The following is an 18,812-nucleotide window of genomic DNA, read 5'->3' as shown; positions in this document are numbered from 1 at the left end:
ATATAGCTCTCAGCTGGTGATTGATGTAGCTTAGAGCAGCTGGCATTTCTTCTCTTGGATAAGTGAATGTCAGTGTACAGTCGTCTGCATATGCATGTGATTCTGGGATGAGATGAAGAAGGTCGTTGAAATAGACATTCCATAACAGTGGACCCAGCACACTTCCTTGTGGAACGCTTGCCCCAATAGGATGTCTTGCTGATTCCGTTCCATTGAGAACTACACTTAGAGATCTACCATGAAGGTAATCACTGAGGAGACATAGCGTAGAGCCTGCAATTCCCAGTGCTTGAAGTTTTGCTAAGAGGCCCTGGTGCCACACCCGGTCGAAAGCGCCAGCAATGTCCAGTGCTACCACACAGCTGACTTTGGATTCATCCAGTGACTGGTGCCACTTAGTGGAGAGGATTAACAACAGATCAGCAGCAGAGTAACCTTTCCTGAAGCCATATTGACGATCACAAAGTAGTGAGTGGTAGTCAAAAAACTCTGTCATTTGTCTTGAGATTATTGTCTCAAGGATCTTACCAGTGATTGACAGGAGTGACACTGGCCTGTAGTTGCTGATTTCTGCTCTGCTCTTCTTTTTGTTAACAGGGACTACATTTGCCTCTTTCCATAGAGAGGGCCATTTACGCTGTACTAGGCAGTGCTGAAAGATGCGAGTTAGAGGTGCTGCTAGCTGATCTGCACATCTTCTCAACAATCTTGGGCTCAACTTGTCTGGGCCCACAGCCTTTTTTTGGTCAAGCGATTTAAGAAGGAAATGTACCTCCTCCTGCCTTATTGTCACCACTGACAGTTTTGACACAGTTCTTGCAGCTAGCCAAGGAGGGTCTCTTGCTGGATCAGGAACTTGCATTTTGGTAGCAAAGTGTTCAGCAAAGAGGTCCGCCTTCTCTTGGCTACTAGTAGAGGTGGTCCCATCCTGTCGATTTAGAGGTGGAATGAGTTCATCAGGCAGATAACCTTGTCTGTCCTTGACCAGGGACCACCAGGTTTTGGAGCCTACCCTACCTGATGCTAGCTTTCTTTTAGTGTCCACATCCCATTTAGCAATGGCCCACTTTGAACGTCACCCATATGCCTACAGGCTTGCCTGTGCAAGTTCCTGTTATAGGTGGTAGGATGTCTCTTATACCTTCGCCATGTTTTGTACTTAGCAGTAGCAGCCTCTCTACAATTAAAGCCAAACCAAGGCTGATCTGTAGGCTTCGTCACATATTGCCGGTGAGGATGTGTTCTTGTTGTAGATTAAGGATGTGTCCAGTGAAGGCTTTCACTTGGTTGTCAGCATCTCCTTGGAGAAGAGCATTCCAATCGGTGGTGGCGAGCACAGAGCAAAGGGCTGGTCAATTACCTCTTTCCCATAGCCAGGCTGTGCGTGTAGACTCCTCACCCCGTTCTGTTGGGATCTTAAGTGTCGTAAAAACAGCCTTGTGGTCAGACGATCCAACATAGCCGAGGGGTTGGCAAGTGACTATGCCTTCTGCCAGATCACTCACTGCTGGGTCAAGGGAGGAGCCAGAGATGTGAGTACGGAAATCAACAAAGTTTCTCATGTCAAACACTGCAAGAAGGTCATCAAAGTCCCTCTGTATAAAGTGCTGGCTGAGGTCACTAACAATTATGATATGTTGACAGTTGTGTTGTAGCAGAAGGGAGTCAGTATTTTCCATTAGGAAGTTGATGGGGTCTGCATGTTGCCACTGAGGTCTGTACATTGCACATGCTAGTACAGAGGTACTAGTGTTTATGCAGAGCTTGAAGAACATCATTTCAAGATGTGTAGGGGTGGCAACATCAATGTGCTGGGCATGAACACTTTTAGAGAAGCACACAGCAACACCTCCTCCTTGCCCTTGTCTGTCTCTTCTCATCCATGAGGTGTAGCCAGCAATTCTTGCAAAATTTTCTGGAGTCCTGTCATCCAAAAATGTTTCAACAACAGCTATCATGTCGGGACGTCGAGTGTTCACAAAACTATGTGTGAGCTCTCCAACATTAGTAATGAAACCTTTTATGTTGGCCGACAGGATGCTGATAGACTGGCTCCTCATGATGATGTGGTCAGCTTGAGGTGGTGGGTGTGTAGGGCATGTAAGGTGCCTGCCCTTGAGAGAGGTAGGGTACTGAAGCAGCTGCAGGGATGTAGGTCTGTGGTCTTGCATAAGGCACAGTACCACCTGCTGGGCTGGGATAGGAGGAGCTGAGTGGGTGACGTGTGAGTGTGTTCACCAATTCAGAGATCCTGCTGGTTTGTTATGAGAACAGGTCTCTAAACAGGTGGTCCTCTCTGTCAAGTTCCTTTTTCTTCCGACACTGGTCCTCCTGATGTCCTTTCTTGAAGCAGTAATTGCACCTGGTATCTCGCAGGCAGTTGTTGGCAGTGTGCCCCTTCCGGTGACAGCGAGAGCACAGCATAGGTGCCTGGGAGGGTGGACTATGATCTGTTGCACCTCCTGTGTTTTGCAGATTTGTCCTCAGGTTCTGCCACTGGAACTGTGTTAGTGGAGGGTGAGACGACTGTAGATGTCTTCCTCCTCCATGTCCTCTTCCACGTCCTCTGCCCCGTCCTCTACCAGTTCTGACAGATGTGTCCCTGCTGTTCGTACTTTGGCGCAGTAGGTGATCAGGTGAAGTGATAGTTCCCTGATTATTAACTGCACCAATCTCTGGTGGAGAAACTCCTGGCTCAGAACTTGCTGATGAAGCACTGCTGCCAGATTCTGGAATAGTGTCGGCAGGTGTGCTGACAGGAGTAGGATCAGAGATGGTGTGTGCACTGTCAAGTGGACTGGCAGTGGCTGAAGCAGAGATGTCAGGTGTAGGAGAAATAACAGATCCAAGGCTTCCTTCGTTGCTGGGAAGAGGATTTGTTCCCTCTGTGGTGGTCAGAGGAATTGTGTTAGAATTCCCCAATGTAGTGTTTTGAACTCTGTCAGTTTGTGGGACCTTAGCGATGACAGAATTCCACCAGTTGTTTACCCCTGAGTTAAGCTCAGTGTGGGACTTCCAGTCTTTGTCAATAGTGTCACCATCAGCTGAGCAGCTTACGTCACTTGATGTAGGCTTGCACTGACCTTCTACAATAGTGTCACCATCAGCTGAGCAGCTTACGTCACTTGATGTAGGCTTGCACTGACCTTCTACAATAGTGTCACCATCAGCTGAGCAGCTTACGTCACTTGATGTAGGCTTGCACTAACCTTCTACAATAGTGTCACCATCAGCTGAGCAGCTTACGTCACTTGATGTAGGCTTGCACTAACCTTCTACAATAGTGTCACCATCAGCTGAGCAGCTTACGTCACTTGATGTAGGCTTGCACTAACCTTCTACAATAGTGTCACCATCAGCTGAGCAGCTTACGTCACTTGATGTAGGCTTGCACTAACCTTCTACAATAGTGTCACCATCAGCTGAGCAGCTTACGTCACTTGATGTAGGCTTGCACTAACCTTCTACAATAGTGTCACCATCAGCTGAGCAGCTTACGTCACTTGATGCAGGCTTGCACTGACCTCCTACAATAGCTTGTAGATTATTTAATGATTTGAAGAGCTCATGAAGTGCTTCCCTGTGATGGATTATCTTAGCTGCAACTTTACAACACAGCCCAAGAGGGCAGTCTTGATCTTTGGACAGGAGTCCCTAAGGTAGGACTTCTGAACCTTCCTCCTGTAGCTCCAGGTTTGTATCCACATATACTACAGGATTATGGATATCCTTCAATTTTCTGAAAATTTCTCTCTCTCTCTCTTTCTCTCTCTCTCTCACTCACTTTCTCTGTCTCTCTCCCTCTCTCTCTCTCTCTCTCTCTCTCTCTCTCTCTCTCTCTCTCTCTCTCTCTCTCTCTCTCTCTCTCTCTCTCTCACACACACACTCACTCACTTTTTCTATCTCACACTGTCTCTCTCTCTCACTCACTTTCTCTGTCTCACACTGTGTCTCTGTCTCTCTCTCTTTCACTTTGTCTCACCTGCTGGTCGTCTGGAGTAAATACACCAGATGTTATAGTTGACTGTAGGTTGAGCATGCTGGACCAGTACCGCTGGCCCGCCACAGAACCAACCAAAACGAAGCCATCCTGGACCAGACCAAAAACATGTTACATACTGTTATTTTCTCTAACCAATACCAGTCCAGTCACCTCTGTTACCACTGGGTAACATACCACTGAACAACTGCCAACGAAAGCCTTCGTAATAGCATTAACATCTACGTATATATATACATATATATATATATATATATATATATATATATGCAAAACAACCACTCTGAAAGAATAGAGAAAATTCCAAGCGCTTTCGTGACTACTCACATTATCAAGGAACTATGATAATGTGAGTAGTCACGAAAGCGCTTGGAATTTCTCTATTCTTTCAGAGTGGTTGTTTTGCATATTTTGAAATCACCTGTTTACTGTGATCTTATTGCATATATATATATATATATATATATATATATATATATATATATATATATATATATATATATATATATATATATATATATATATATATACACACATGTATATATATATATATATATATATATATATATATATATATATATATATATATATATATAGATATATATATAGATATATATATACATATATATATATATATATATATATATATATATTACAAAAAAGTAATTTTTAAAAGGAAGAGATGTTAAGATTTACTTCTTTTGTAATAAAGAGTTCGGGATACATAAATACACACATTAAAATCAATTAATCTTTAATATATATAAATCAACTATCTTTGGTCTAGAGGTATTTGAACTATGATATATAATATGTACATGTTACTATAATAAATTATAATTAGCAATTTACTAAAATAAATAATTATTCGTAACCCTACACAGGGCACAACGTTCTTGACACTACTGTGTCACTATATATATATATATCTCTATGCTAAAACAATAAATTATAAATAACATTTTTATAATAATAAATTACAATCAACTGCCTCTCACGACACGAAGTCAGTCACACGACACTGTTCAGTGTACACTACAACCAGGCCATCTTCAGTGTCCCACGACACCCTTTTCATCTCAGTGTTCCACTACGGTCCTGTGCATATCTCAGTGTTCCACTCCATCGTACGTCCCTCAGTGTCACACTACGGTCCTGGCCCAGTTCAGTGTAACACTCCAACCTTTTCTTCATGTAATGTCCCACTAAACAGCATCTGACGACTCCGGCCCACAGTTGATAAACGTAGACGGTGAGTCCACAGACATCACCGGTAGTCCAGTAAATCCTCTCCAAAGGCGGTTGACACACCGCTAGCCGAACACCATGCTGCAAGCTCACTGAATGCGGCCGTCAAGTAACTGAGGCCAACAGACTCAGTGAGCTGCGGTGAGCGGTTCTTCTAACGCCAGTAGATAGGTACGATTCGGTGGTCAGGTACCTACTGCATAGACGTGTACCCTGAGGGGTTCAGGTACTTAATGTTGAAGCCAGTAGACGTGTACCCTTCGGTGGTCAGGTACCTACTGCTTAGGTGTGTACAGCGAGGCGCTCAGGTACATAATATTTCTAAAGCCAGTAGACGTGTACCCTTCGGTGGTCAGGTACCTACTGCTTAGGTGTGTACAGCGAGGCGCTCTGGTACATACTGTTACTAAAGCCAGTAGACGTGTACCCTTCGGTGGTCAGGTACCTACTGCTTAGGTGTGTACAGCGAGGCGCTCTGGTACATACTGTTACTAAAGCCAGTAGACGTGTACCCTTCGGTGGTCAGGTACCTACTGCTTAGGTGTGTACAGCGAGGCGCTCTGGTACATACTGTTACTAAAGCCAGTAGACGTGTACCCTTCGGTGGTCAGGTACCTACTGCTTAGGTGTGTACAGCGAGGCGCTCTGGTACATACTGTTACTAAAGCCAGTAGACGTGTACCCTTCGGTGGTCAGGTACCTACTGCTTAGGTGTGTACCGCGAGGCACTCTGGTACATACTGTTACTAAAGCCAGTAGACGTGTACCCTTCGGTGGTCAGGTACCTACTGCTTAGGTGTGTACAGCGAGGCGCTCTGGTACATACTGTTACTAAAGCCAGTAGACGTGTACCCTTCGGTGGTCAGGTACCTACTGCTTAGGTGTGTACAGCGAGGCGCTCTGGTACATACTGTTACTAAAGCCAGTAGACGTGTACCCTTCGGTGGTCAGGTACCTACTGCTTAGGTGTGTACCGTGAGGCACTCAGGCTCTTACTGCTCTAAGGCCGGCCCAGCAGTCCCCACATTGGGTTTGATGACGCACCCAGTGGTACTGCCGGCCGGCAGGTTAACTATTTAACCGCTAGTTTGGCAGGGGCCGCAACACCCCCACCACAAAAGGACCGACACACAAAGATCAATGTAATATGTATCCCGAACCGTCATCCCGGATATGATCATCCAGAAATCATTCTTGATAATCATTATCCTCCCGGACAGGCCACTCATATATTACAAAAAAAGTAATTTTTTAAAAGACGATGGTATTAAGATTTACTTCTTTTGTAATAAAGAGTTCGGGATACATAAATACACATTAATATATTTTAATCTTTAATATATAAAAATCAACTATCTTTGGTCTAGAGGTATTTGAACTATGATATATAATATGTACATGTTACTATAATAAATTATAATTAGCATTACTAAAATAATAAATAATTATTCGTAACCCTACACAGGGCACAACGTTCTTGACACTACTGTGTCACTATATATATATATCTCTATGCTAAAACAATAAATTATAAATAACATTTTTATAATAATAAATTACAATCAACTGCCTCTCACGACACGAAGTCAGTCACACGACACTGTTCAGTGTACACTACAACCAGGCCATCTTCAGTGTCCCACGACACCCTTTTCATCTCAGTGTTCCACTACGGTCCTGTGCATATCTCAGTGTTCCACTCCATCGTACGTCCCTCAGTGTCACACTACGGTCCTGGCCCAGTTCAGTGTAACACTCCAACCTTTTCTTCATGTAATGTCCCACTAAACAGCATCTGACGACTCCGGCCCACAGTTGATAAACGTAGACGGTGAGTCCACAGACATCACCGGTAGTCCAGTAAATCCTCTCCAAAGGCGGTTGACACACCGCTAGCCGAACACCATGCTGCAAGCTCACTGAATGCGGCCGTCAAGTAACTGAGGCCAACAGACTCAGTGAGCTGCGGTGAGCGGTTCTTCTAACGCCAGTAGATAGGTACGATTCGGTGGTCAGGTACCTACTGCATAGACGTGTACCCTGAGGAGTTCAGGTACTTAATGTTGAAGCCAGTAGACGTGTACCCTTCGGTGGTCAGGTACCTACTGCTTAGGTGTGTACAGCGAGGCGCTCAGGTACATAATATTTCTAAAGCCAGTAGACGTGTACCCTTCGGTGGTCAGGTACCTACTGCTTAGGTGTGTACAGCGAGGCGCTCTGGTACATACTGTTACTAAAGCCAGTAGACGTGTACCCTTCGGTGGTCAGGTACCTACTGCTTAGGTGTGTACAGCGAGGCGCTCTGGTACATACTGTTACTAAAGCCAGTAGACGTGTACCCTTCGGTGGTCAGGTACCTACTGCTTAGGTGTGTACAGCGAGGCGCTCTGGTACATACTGTTACTAAAGCCAGTAGACGTGTACCCTTCGGTGGTCAGGTACCTACTGCTTAGGTGTGTACAGCGAGGCGCTCTGGTACATACTGTTACTAAAGCCAGTAGACGTGTACCCTTCGGTGGTCAGGTACCTACTGCTTAGGTGTGTACCGCGAGGCACTCTGGTACATACTGTTACTAAAGCCAGTAGACGTGTACCCTTCGGTGGTCAGGTACCTACTGCTTAGGTGTGTACAGCGAGGCGCTCTGGTACATACTGTTACTAAAGCCAGTAGACGTGTACCCTTCGGTGGTCAGGTACCTACTGCTTAGGTGTGTACAGCGAGGCGCTCTGGTACATACTGTTACTAAAGCCAGTAGACGTGTACCCTTCGGTGGTCAGGTACCTACTGCTTAGGTGTGTACCGTGAGGCACTCAGGCTCTTACTGCTCTAAGGCCGGCCCAGCAGTCCCCACATTGGGTTTGATGACGCACCCAGTGGTACTGCCGGCCGGCAGGTTAACTATTTAACCGCTAGTTTGGCAGGGGCCGCAACAATATATATATATATATATATATATATATATATATATATATATATATATATATATATATATATATATATATATATATATATATATATATATATATATATATGAAATTTTGTAGTTTCCAGTGTTGCGTTCTATAGTGTCGGTGACGGCGATTAGTGAGGCTTCTAGGCACCGTCGGCGTCTGAGGTCTGGTTCGGTGAGAACGAGTTATGCCTAGAAGCCTCACTAATCGCCTTCACCGACACTATAGAACGCAACACTGGAAACTACAAAATTTCAAAAACATTGGCATACATGATACTTAAGCAGCACCAACCCAACAACACAGGAGTCAGCATGATTTCATCGTCTACCCGTCCTCATCAGATAGGTAGAGGTTGTTTTGATAAGGACCTGCCTCTGCACGTGGGCCAGTAGGCCTTCTACAGCGTTCCTCCATTCTTATGCCTACACACTTTCAGTCACGTGCGTCAACATCTCACTTCATTCATATATATAATGTCTTTCTACCTCTGTATGTGTTAGAAGTGATCAAGGTCTCAGGACTGAAACGTTTTCTAATAAATATGTTATAGTGTTTGCTTACGTGTCTTCAAACCAACTTGTCAGATATTTATTACCAAGGTTTATACCATCTTGTCTGATTGCAACACACTATGGACATAGTATACAGAGAATACCTTTCGCTCCTACTCAAAGCTAATAGTCTCGAACCGACACATCTTCCTAGAAGACTGTCTTGCTGAGATGGTGGTACCACGGTCCACTCCTCACAACTGACCAAGCATCTAGACACCCTTTCTCCCAAGGTTTACGCCTACCTTAGAGAAAGCCTGATGAACTGCGATTTGCTCCAGAAGGAGGCCCATTATGTGTTGGCTCAAATCTGTGCTTCATCTTACTCCCGACAGAAGGACGGCAGAATATATACCAGCCAAGTTACCACTACAACATCCACAGAAATTGAAGCTACTGGCGAAAATCTATGACCTGTGCTCCTACAGCAAATGGAGCAAATGACGACCAGAAATCATAAATAACTTACTTCCGGTACACTAACCGTCACTGAGACAGAAGCCCCCAGCCTAGGGCCCGGTTACTACTGGCAATCAACAAGAAACATAATCTGCGGATATGGTAACCAAGAACAAACCTTTGGCTTTGTCCAAGGAATTATCACCGCTGCAGCCACTGAGCCTCGGGTGACCAACATTCCCGCAGAAGATACATCCAAGCACTCAGAACTTGGCCAACAACGATGATATCGTCATTACAACCGCTGACCAAGGAGGTGTGGTGTTACCTAACACTGTCGACTACAACAATAAAGCCTTAAAATCTTTCCCCCAACGATGCTAACACATACCCAGCCTTGTATCGGAATCAGTGCTAATTAAAGTACCCAGACTTTCCTTCAAAAGGCTCGGAGCATCTTACTTAAAATCAGAACAAGGCAAAAAACTACTTAAACTTTTACCAGGTCAACCGAAACCAGGCACGTCTGTATGGCCTCCTAAGACACAAACCCATCCCACTACGGCCTATCACTTCGGGCATAGGGAGCACCACACAGACTAGCCGGCCACCTTGCCAAATACCTTTCAGCGCTTCTGGCACCATCAGTCCAGCCCACCTCAAACACTCCAGACCTTCTCTCCCGAATTTCCAACCTGAATGTCAAAAATGATACGCTCTCGATGTCACAGCCCCCTTCACCAACGTTCCTACTGACGCTGCAATCAACATTCTGAGACAGAGGCTCACTGAAAACCACGACCCCTCTTTTACCTCTTCTAGATTTCATCAATGTAGTGGAACTTTGTGTTAATTTCCAACTTTCCAAGTATCAGACAACTGTTACAAACAATGCTTTGGGATGGCAATGGGCAGCCTGCTCTCAGTGCTGTGTTTGCCAACCTCTTCATGGAAAAACCTGGAGACAGAGAAATTCAGCACCTCATTCCCAACACCGTTACCTGGGCTAAGATACGCTGATGATATATTGGCTTTCATCCGAGACGTCTCAATATCCAGGCCCTTCTCAACAAGATCAATGCAGTTGAACCATCAATAAAGTTTACACTTGAACTCGAAAATGATGGCAAACTTCCTTTCCCGGACGTCTCTACTCGTGCAGACTCACAGTGACAAACTTCATGCGTATAGAAACCCAACAACAAGGATGATCTTATATGCACTTTTATTCACACAAAGACACTCCAACAAGAGAGAGGAGTCCTCATTGGCTTCTTCTGAGAGCTCTGCATCTCCAGCCCTTTGGGTTTTCTAGAAGGAAGAATGAATTTACATAACACAAGCCTTTACACGTCTTCAGTTCCCATCTTTCTTCATCCGAGATTGCAGACTCAAGGCACAAGCTATCCTCAACAAACCGCCCATGAAACAGCCCCCTAAACAGTTCATAGTACTCCCATGTGGCGATATTGCCACGAATACTCGCCGGGCACTTGCTATGAGTAACATCAACGTTTCCACCATAAACACATCATCTATCAAAGACCTCACTACGAAACGCAGCCCCACACCTCTAACTTCTACAGCAGGCGTCTACACTATCCCCTGTGGGTTCTGTCCCAAGAAATATGTAGGCGAGAGAGGCAGAGATCTTGCAGTCCGTCTGAATGAGCATCGAAATGCCTCTAACAGAGACGATGTAAGGTACGTCTGTGTCCTCCACATAGACTCCACGGGGCATTTGATGAACTGGAACGAGGCACAACTCGTTCTCATCGAATCAGACCTCAGACGCCGACGGTGCCTAGAAGCCTCACTAATCGCCGTCACTGACACTATAGAACGCAACACTGGAAACTACAAAATTTCAAAAACATTGGCATACATGATACTTAAGCAGCACCAACCCAACAACACAGGAGTCACATGATTTCATCGTCTACCCGTCCTCATCATAGGTAGAGGTTGTTTTGATAAGGACCTACCTCGCATGGGCCAGTAGGCCTTCTACAGTGTTCCTCCATTCTTATGTTCTTATGACATTCCTCAAGTCACGTGCGTCACATCTCACTCTCCGCCTATATATATAATGTCTTTCTACCTCTGTATGCTAGAAGCGATCAAGGTCTCAGGACCGAAACGTTTTCTAATAAATATGTTATAGTGTTTGCTTACGTGTCTTTCTAAACCAACTTGTCGGTATTTATTACCAAGGTTTATACCATATATATATATATATATATATATATTCAATATATATATATATATATATATATATATATATATATATATATATATATATATATATATATATATATATATATATATATATATATATATTCAACAAGTCGGCCGTCTCCCACCGAGGCAGGGTGACCCAAAAAAAGAAAGAATATCCCCAAAAAGAAAATACTTTCATCATCATTCAGCACTTTCACCACACTCACACATAATCACTGTTTTTGCAGAGGTGCTCAGAATACAACAGTTTAGAAGCATATACATATAAAGATACACAACATATCCCTCCAAACTGCCAATATCCCAAACCCCTCCTTTAAAGTGCAGGCATTGTACTTCCCATTTCCAGGACTCAAGTCCGACTATATGAAAATAACCTGTTTCCTGAATCCCTTCACTAAATATTACCCTGCTCACACTCCAACAGATCGTCAGGTCCCAAGTACCATTCGTCTCCATTCACTCCTATCTAACACGCTCACGCACGCTTGCTGGAAGTCCAAGCCCCTCGCCCACAAAACCTCCTTTACCCCCTCTCTCCAACCCTTTCGAGGACGACCCCTACTCCGCCTTCCTTCCCCTATAGATTTATATGCTTTCCATGTCATTCTACTTTGATCCATTCCCTCTAAATGACCAAACCACCTCAGCAACCTCTCTTCAGCCCTCTGACTAATGCTTTTATTAACTCCACACCTTCTCCTAATTTCCACACTTCGAATTTTCTGCATAATATTTACACCACACATTGCCCTTAGACAGGAAATCTCCACTGCCTCCAACCACCTCCTCGCTGCTGCATTCACAACCCAAGCTTTACATCCATATAAGAGTGTTGGTACTACTATACTTAAATACATTCCCTTCTTTGCCTCCATAGATAACGTTTTTTTGACTCCACATATGCCTCAACGCACCACTCACCTTTTTTCCCTCATCAATTCTATGATTAACCTCATCCTTCATAAATCCATCCGCCGACACGTCAACTCCCAAGTATCTGAAAACATTCACTTCTTCCATACTCCTTCTCCCCAATTTGATATCCAATTTTTCTTTAAATCATTTGATACCCTCATCACCTTACTCTTTTCTATGTTCACTTTCAACTTTCTACCTTTACACACATTCCCAAACTCATCCACTAACCTTTGCAATTTTTCTTTAGAATCTCCTATAAGCACAGTATCATCAGCAAAAAGTAACTGTGTCAATTCCCATTTTGAATTTGATTTCTCATAATTTAATCCCACCCCTCTTCCGAACACCCTAGCATTTACTTCTTTTACAATCCTATCTATAAATATATTAAACAACCATGGTGACATTACACATCCCTGTCTAAGACCTACTTTTACCGGGAATTAGTCTCCCTCTCTTCTACACACCCTAACCTGAGCCTCACTATCCTCATAAAAACTCTTTACAGCATTTAGTAACTTACCACCTATTCTATATACTTGCAACATCTGCCACATTGCTCCTCTATCCACTCCATCATATGCCTTTTCTAAATCCATAAATGCAATAAAAACTTCCTACCTTTATCTAAATACTGTTCACACATATGCTTCAATGTAAACACTTGATCTACACATCCCCTACCCACTCTGAAGCCTCCCTGCTCATCCGCAGTCCTACATTCTGTCTTACCTCTAATTCTTTCAATTATAACACTTTTCCAGGTATACTCAATAAACTTATTCCTCTATAATTTTTACAATCTCTTTTGTCCCCTTTCCCTTTATATAAAGGGACTATACATGCTCTCCGCCAATCCCTAGGTACCTTCCCCTCTTTCATACATTAATTAAACAAAAGTACTGTTACGCCCTTTGTGCATAACTGAAGAAGGGTCAGTTGATTAGTGTGTAATTACGGCTTTTTCACTTAGTATTATATTGTAAAGTAAAAGGACACAAGTGCAACTAATGTGACATTTATTGTGGCAACGTTTCGCTAAAATAAAGACTCCTAGTTTTATAATATTATCTGGCCATGAATTGATTTATTTTGTAGGATGTTTTGTGTTTATATGTTGTGGTCGTTTGTGCTTCACAAACTCACTCATTCCGAGGTGACGTCAAGCTAGGGAGTTTTACTCATAGCAGTTCATTCTCACCTCCGGTAGAGAAAGCACCAAGCCACGGAGCTCCCTTATTCTCTAGTTGCAAGTCTCAGGAGAACCTTTGAACCATTATTCTTGGGTTCAACCAAGGTTGCTTGGATTACTTCAGACTCGGAATATTTGACGGGTTGCGTCTGTACCGTCAGCTATATAATTGAAGCAATACACCACGTCTGTGATCTCCAACTATTAAAGTCTCGTGATAGTCTCTAACCAGTTCTAGCTGTGGTGTATATAATTGATTGAGGAGGTGGTAAAGACACCCTCTCTAGTGTTTCATTCATCTCGACTTTGATTGTGAAACTACAGTGATTGTGTACATATAAATTTATAAGAAAAGGTATACCTAAATTTTATCAATTATTTAAATTATTAAGTGACTTTATAAGCTTAGTTTTATACTGAATAAAACCAGATAAAGCATTATAGAACTTTTTTGCCTTATATTTATATATGTGTATTTAAAAAGAGTAAGAAGACCTGAGTGACTCTTCACCTGTTGTTACTAACGGGTCTCCTCTCTGAAAAGAAAGACTCAAAACGTAACAAGTACCAACCACTCCAACACTATATCAACCCCTGCTTTTAACATTTCTGTCATGATCCCGTCAGTTCCAGCTGCTTTACCTCCTTTCATTCTACGTAATGCCTCACGTACCTCCACCACACTTACATTCTGCTCTTCTTCACTCCTAAAAGATGGTATACCTCCCTGGCCAGTGCATGAAATTACCGCCTCCCTTTCTTCCTCAACATTTAAAAGTTCCTCAAAATATTCTCGCCATCTACCTAATACCTCCCTCTCCCCATCTACTAACTCCCCTACTCTGTTTTTAACTGACAAATCCATACTTTCCCTAGGCTTTCTTAACTTGTTTAACTCCAAAATTTTGTCTTATTTTCATGAAAATTTCTTGATAGTGCCTCTCCCACTCTATCATATATATATATATATATATATATATATATATATATATATATATATATATATATATATATATATATATATATATATATATATATATATATATATATATATATATATATATATTTATATATGACAAACATCTTTTCAACGTAACATAGAGATATTTATGCAGCCCAAATGGAAATAGGTAAATTCTGAATTATATTTTTTGTAATACACGTTTGACAAACACTAAAATACTTACGAATGGCCTTATATCGCCTTTGTATTCACCGAAGAAACCTTGCCGAGAAGTCGAAACGTTTTGACAATGAAGCTACTCAGGTGTCACATAAGCATGTGACTGAACTGAACCGTGAAAGTCTAGGGACGCGGCACGCCTCGTTTCACTTACTCTGACGCCTTGTCACACAGTTGGCAGCGTGTTTAGGGCCTGGAAGCTCTGTCACTGATGTTCTGGCACTGACCTGATAGCAGATGAGTGCCATGCGTCCGTCATGGCTCCAGGAGAAGTGCGTGACGGGGGTGTTACGGTCATTGATGAGTTCAATGCTCCAGCGCCCCTCATATTTGATCCAGACGAAGATGATTCCTGAAGAGTCGCAGGTTGCTAACTTCTGGTAGGGCTCGTTCCACTTGACCAGCGTTACCTGTCAAGGAGAGTCATACAGGTCAGTTAGAGGGTCATACAGGTCGGTCAGTGGGTCATACAGGTCACTCAGAGATTCATGCAGGTTAGTCAGAGTCATACAGGTCATACAGGTCAGTCAGAGGGTCATACAGGTCAGTCAGAGGTTCATGTAGGTTAGTCAGAGTCATACAGGTCAATCAGAGGGTCATATAGGTTAGTCAAAGGGTCATACAGGTCAGTCAGAGGGTCATACAGGTTAATCAGAGGGTCATACAGGTCAGTCAGAGGGTCATGCAGGTCAGTCAGAGGTTCACGCAGGTTAGTCAGAGTCATACAGGTCAATCAGAGAGTCATACAAATCAGTCAGAGGGTCATACAGGTCAGCAGAGGGTCATACAGGTCAGTCAGAGGGTCATACAGGTCAGTCAGAGGTTCACGCAGGTTAGTCAGAATCATGCAGATCAATCAGAGGGTCATACAGGTCAGTCAGAGGGTCATACAGGTCGGTCAGGGGGTCATACAGGTCAGTCAGAGGGTCATACAGGTCAGTCAAAGGGTCATGTAGGTTAGTCAGAGTCATACAGGTCAATCAGAGGGTCATACAGGTCAGTCATAGGATCATACAGGTTAGTCAGATTCATACAGGTCAGTCAGAGGGTCATACAGGTCAGTCAAAGGGTCACGTAGGTTAGCTAAAGTCATACAGGTCAGTCAGAGGATCATACAGGTCAGTCAGAGGTTCATGCAGGTTAGTCAGTCATACAGGTCAATCAGAGGGTCATACAGGTCAGTCATAGGATCATACAGGTTAGTCAGAGTCATACAGGTCAATCAGAGGGTCAAACAGGTCAGTCAGAGGATCATACAGGTCAGTCAGAGGATCATACAGGTCAGTCATAGGATCATACAGGTCAGTCAGAGGGTCATACAGGTCAGTCAGAGGGTCGTGCAGGTCAGTCAGAGGGTCATACAGGTCAGTCAGAGAGTACTATAGGTCAGTCAGAGAGGCAGGCTGTAAATCACACTGGTCAGTCAGGAAGTCATGCAGTGAGAGAGAGAGAGAGATAGATGGATAGAGAGAGAGAGAGAGAGAGAGAGAGAGAGAGAGAGAGAGAGAGAGAGAGAGAGAGAGAGAGAGAGAGAGAGAGAGAGAGAGAGAGGCAGCTCAGGAAGTCAGAGAGAGCGCGAGAGCAGTGATAATCAGAGAAACATCTCTCAGTGATTATATATTGAGAGATATACATCTCTCAGAGACAGAGAAAAAAGAAAATTAACAATTGAAGATCACAATTATAAACGAAATAAAAACAAAACAACTGAAGATCGCAACTATAAACGAAAGAGAAAAACAATTGAAGATCGCAACTATAAACGAAAGAGAAAAACAATTGAAGATCGCAACTATAAACGAAAGAGAAAAACAATTGAAGATCACAACTATAAACGAAAGAGAAAAACAATTGAAGATCGCAACTATAAACGAAAGAGAAAAACAATTGAAGATCGCAACTATAAACGAAAGAGAAAAACAACTGAAGATCGCAACTATAAACGAAAGAGAAAAACAATTGAAGATCGCAACTATAAACGAAAGAGAAAAACAATTGAAGATCGCAACTATAAACGAAAGAGAAAAACAATTGAAGATCGCAACTATAAACGAAAGAGAAAAACAATTGAAGATCGCAACTATAAACGAAAGAGAAAAACAATTGAAGATCGCAACTATAAACGAAAGAGAAAAACAATTGAAGATCGCATCTATAAGCGAAAGAGAAAAACAATTGAAGATCGCAACTATAAACGAAAGAGAAAAACAATTGAAGATCGCAACTATAAACGAAAGAGAAAAACAATTGCAGATCACAACTATAAACAAAAGAGAAAAAATGGAAGATCACAACTATAAATAAAATGAAACAAAACAGATGACAATAACAACTATAAACAAAAGAAAAAAGCAATTGAAGATCACTACTATAAACGAAAGAAATAATTATAAACGAAATGGAAACAAAACAATTGAAGATGACAACTATAAATGAAAGAGGAAAATAAAGTCCAAACAAGAGAATAATCGAAAGAATAAACGAAATAAGATCTTTAAACAATTGAAAATCGCAACAAAACCATAAAAAACACAGATGCGATAAAATCAATATTAATATATATTTTACGCTACGTTTCAGCTATGGTAGGAGGTTAAGGGGAGTATATGCCAGGGGAGGGGGAGGGGAGAAAGGGGTGATAGAGTGGCACTGGGGTGGTAGCAGGGAGGGGAGACCTGTCGATCAATACCTTGGGAGGGAAGGGGAGGAGGGGGGGTGTCTCACCTGGTACCTCATACCCCTACCCTTCAGTACTTGGTATGATGGGGAGGGTGTAGGGGAGGGTGTAGGGGAGAGTGTAGGGGAGGGTGTAAAGGGGAGTGTAGGGAAGGGTGTAAGGGAAGGTGTAGGGGAAGGTGTAGGGGAAGGTGTAGGGGAGGGTGTAGGGGAGGGTGAAGGGGAGGGTGTAGGGGAAGGTGTAGGGGAGGGTGTAGGGGAAGGTGTAGGGGAAGGTGTAGGGGAGAGTGTAGGGGAGGGTGTAGGGGAGAGTCTAAGGGAGGGTGTAAAGGAGAGTGTAGGGAAGGGGAAGGGGGTGTAAGGGTATGGGAGGGTGTAGGGGAGGGTGGAGGGGAAGGTGTCGGGGAAGGTGTAGGGGAGAGGGGTGGGGGAAGGTGTAGGGGAAGGTGTTGGGGAGGGTGTAGGGGAGGGTGTAGGAGGGTGTAGGGGAGGGTGTAGGGGAGGGTGTAGGGAAGGGTGTAGGGGAGAGGGGTGGGGGAAGGTGTAGGGGAAGGTGTTGGGGATGGTGTAGGGGAAGGTGTAGGGGAGAGTGTAGGGGAGGGTGTAGGGGAGGGTGTAGGGGAAGGTGTAGGGGATGGTGTAGGGGAGGGTGTAGGGGAGGAGTAGGGGAGGGTGTAGGGGAGAGTGTAGGGGCGGGTGCAGGGGAGGGTGTAGGGGAGGGTGTAGGGGAGGGTGTAGGGGAGGGTGCAGGGGAGAGTGTAGGGGAGGGTGTAAAGGGGAGTGTAGGGAAGGGTGTAAGGGAGAGTGTAAGGGAGGGTGTAAAGGGGAGTGTAGGGAAGGGTGTAAGGGAAGGTGTAGGGGAAGGTGTAGGGAAGGTGTAGAGGAGGGTGAAGGGGAGGGTGTAGGGGAAGGTGTAGGGGTGGGTGTAGGGGAGGGTGTTGGGGCGGGTGTAGGGGAGAGTGTAGGGGAGGGTGTAGGGGAGAGTCTAAGGGATGGTGTAAAGGAGAGTGTAGGGAAGGGTGTAAGGGAAGGTGTAGGAAAAGGTGTATGGGAGGGTGTAGGGGAAGGTGTAGGGGAAGGTGTAGGGGAGAGGGGTGGGAGAAGGTGTAGGGGAAGGTGTAGGGGAAGGTGTAGGGGAGGGTGTAGGGGAGGGTGTAGGGGAGGGTGTAGGGGAGGGTGTAGAGGAGGGTGTAGGGGAAGGTGTAGGGAAGGGTGTAGGGGAGAGGGGTGGGGGAAGGTGTAGGGGAAGGTGTAGGGGAAGGTGTAGGGGAGGGTGTAGGGGGGTAGAAGGTGTAGGGGAGGGTGTAGGGAAGGTGTAGGGGTAGGGGAGGGTGTAGGGGAGAAGGTGTAGGGGAAGGTGTAGGGGAAGGTGTAGGGGAGGGTGTAGGGGAGGGGTGTAGGGGAGGGTGTAGGGGAGCGTGTACGGGAGGGTGTAGGGGAGGGTGT

At 44.2% G+C, this 18,812-nt stretch overlaps 1 protein-coding gene across 1 annotated transcript in view; it reads right to left on the bottom strand.

Moving 5' to 3' along the window:
* Tusp (WD40 superfamily protein Tusp) overlaps positions 1-18,812 on the bottom strand; it is a 128,989-nt gene that overhangs the window by 57,295 nt on the left and 52,882 nt on the right. Inside the window, exons 4-5 of the mRNA XM_070101426.1 lie at positions 14,918-15,100; positions 3,983-4,090 (exon numbers count right to left, since the gene is read on the bottom strand). Coding sequence (XP_069957527.1) covers positions 3,983-4,090; positions 14,918-15,100 — 291 coding nt within the window. The remainder of the gene's footprint in view (positions 1-3,982; positions 4,091-14,917; positions 15,101-18,812) is intronic.

The sequence above is a fragment of the Cherax quadricarinatus genome, chromosome 77 (genome assembly GCF_038502225.1).
Source record: "Cherax quadricarinatus isolate ZL_2023a chromosome 77, ASM3850222v1, whole genome shotgun sequence".
Taxonomy (NCBI): domain Eukaryota; kingdom Metazoa; phylum Arthropoda; class Malacostraca; order Decapoda; family Parastacidae; genus Cherax; species Cherax quadricarinatus.
The sequence above is the reverse complement of the archived record's forward strand: the minus strand, read 5'-3'. Positions and strand labels throughout refer to the sequence as shown.